Here is a 2,382-nt window from a genome sequence, read left to right on the forward strand (position 1 = left end):
CCAAAAGTGCTGCAGGCACCCCAAAAGGCCCTGCCCTGCTGGCTGTGCCTGCCCCGCTCTGAGCCCAGCCCAGCCCAGCCCGGCTGACTCCAACCCAGCTCCAAGCGGTCACTTCCCGTTCCCAGCTCATCCCCAGCCCTGCACAAGGGGGGGAAATGCATGAAAATGGATTTTTCCAGAGACATCTGGGATCCCTGTCCCAGGATAAATTTATCTTAAACTTTTAGCAGGCCTACAGTACTGAAGGTTTCTGCTCTGCTTGCTGCAGGCAGCAGGCCCATGGGAAACACCCAAGCCACAACAAAAGGTCTGCAAAGAGAAAAATTAGAAATGCAAGTTTGCAAAGCCCACACTTTGTAAGCCACAGTGAAACAGCTGAATCTGCTGTAGGGGAAGATGTAAAGGCCAGAAACAAATATTTCTGCATGGCCATGATTCCGCCAGCAGGAGCCATAAAAGGTAAAAACAGATTTCCCAGAGCAGCTGTGGCTGCCCCTGGAGGTGCCCAGGGCCGGGCTGGACAGGGCTGGGATGGTGCAAAGGGGCACTGGATGAGTTTTTGGGTCTGTTTCAACCCAAAGCACTCCATGGCTCTCGTGGTTCTGTGAGCACATTGACCCCATCAAAAATCCCCTTGCACCTAAACTGGGACGGGGTGAGGATCTGAAACTCCTGAGCTCACCAATCTTTGGATTAAATACATAAAAACCAGATTTCCCAGAGCAGCTGGGGCTGCCCCTGGATCCCTGGCAGTGCTGGGCAGGGCTTGGAGCACCCTGGGATGGTGGAAAATGTCCTTGCTTTTGGGACTGGAGGAGTTTTAAAATCTATTTCAACCCAAACCATTCCATGGTTGTATGAGCACATCACCCAGAATAATTCCCCCATTAAAAACCCCCTTGCACTTAAACCGGGCAGGCTGAAAATCCTGAGCTAACTAATCCTTGGACACTTTAAACACATAAAAACAGATTTCCCAGAGCAGCTGTGGCTGCCCCTGGAGGTGCCCAGGGCCGGGCTGGACAGGGCTGGGATGGTGCAAAGGGGCACTGGATGAGTTTTTGGGTCTGTTTCAACCCAAACCCTTCCATGGTTGTATGAGCACATCACCCAGAAGAATTCCCCCATTAAAAACCCCCTTGCACCTGAACTGGGCAAGCTGGAAATCCCGAGCTAACTAATCTTTGGACACTTTATATACATGAAAACAGATTTCCCAGAGCAGCTGTGGCTGCCCTGGATCCCTGGAGGTGCCCAGGGCCAGGCTGGACAGGGCTAGGATGGTGGAAAATGTCCTTGCTCATGGGACTGGATGAGTTTTTGGGTCTGTTTCAACCCAAACCATTGCATGGCTGTATGAGCACGTCACCCAGAAGAATTCCCGCAGTAAACCCCGCTGGCCCTGAACGGGGCCGAGGCTCCGGAGCCCGCCGGGGACGATCCGCCGAGCCGGGGCTAATCTGTAACCACGTTATCTCCCCCGCACACAGCAGCAGCGGCTTCTCCTCCTCCCCGCGGAACAAAGTTCACTTTCGTTTCTCAGCGCTTCCCAACCGCTTTCATTTAACCCTTTCCGAGCCAAGGCCGCGCCCCAGCCCTGACCCCGCCGAGACCCCAACCCCGAGGGCATCACCCCCGGCCCCGACCCCCTCCGGCTACCGGGACAGGCCCAAAGGGGGGCCCGGGGGGGTCTCCCCCTCCTCCCGGAGTACCCCACCCACACACACCTTGAAAGGCGAGCTCGTGTTTCCTCATGACGCCGTCCCCGACCCTCCGCAGCGTCTCCAGCGCCTTCTCCATCACCGCATCCCCCGCCGCGCCGGGCCGGCCGGGCCCACCCAGGAGCCCCGGAAAAAGCTTCTTAGCGCTGGGCTGCGCCTCTCCCGCCACCTCCCGCAGGTAGCGGCTGATGAGCTCCAGCGAGTCCTGCCGGAGCCCGTCCGGAGGCCCGGGAGGGGTCCCGGGCAGCGAATCGGCGGCGGGGCCGCGCTCGGCCTCGGGCTCGCAGCCGTCCAGCTCCTCTTCGGGGCGCCATAACGCCGCGCCGCAGCCAATCAGCGCGCGGGGCGCCGCGCCCCGGCCAATCAGCGCGCGGGGGGGGTCGGCGCGGAGAGCTGTCCCCACATTTTTGGGGACAATCCGTGACAAATCCAAGCTCACTGTGCTATCTTTGAAGCTGCCATGTCCCTGGGCAGCATTTTTGGGGACAAACTGACCAATTCAAGCATCCTGAGCATCACTGTGCTCTGTTTGGAGCTGTCCCCTCCCCGTCCCCACATTTTTGGGGACAAACTGAGACCAATCCAAGCCTCTGCCACCATCACTGTGCTCTGTTTGGAGCACTGAGTGCTGCCACCTCCCTGTCCCCATATTTTTGGGGAC

General features: G+C 58.3%; 1 protein-coding gene across 1 annotated transcript; it reads right to left on the reverse strand.

Annotated features, from left to right (window-relative positions):
* Window positions 1-469: 469 nt before the first annotated feature.
* Window positions 470-2,187, reverse strand: LOC121355886 (induced myeloid leukemia cell differentiation protein Mcl-1 homolog; the record flags this gene model as incomplete). The annotated part of the gene is made up of 1 exon (XM_041471713.1): window positions 470-2,187. A coding segment is annotated over one exon (558 nt), but the record flags the coding sequence as incomplete, so codon positions are not given.
* Between the last annotated feature and the right edge of the window lie 195 nt (window positions 2,188-2,382).

The sequence above is a fragment of the Pyrgilauda ruficollis genome, unplaced genomic scaffold, assembly GCF_017590135.1.
Source record: "Pyrgilauda ruficollis isolate IOZ18807 unplaced genomic scaffold, ASM1759013v1 scaffold2747, whole genome shotgun sequence".
NCBI classification, from domain to species: domain Eukaryota; kingdom Metazoa; phylum Chordata; class Aves; order Passeriformes; family Passeridae; genus Pyrgilauda; species Pyrgilauda ruficollis.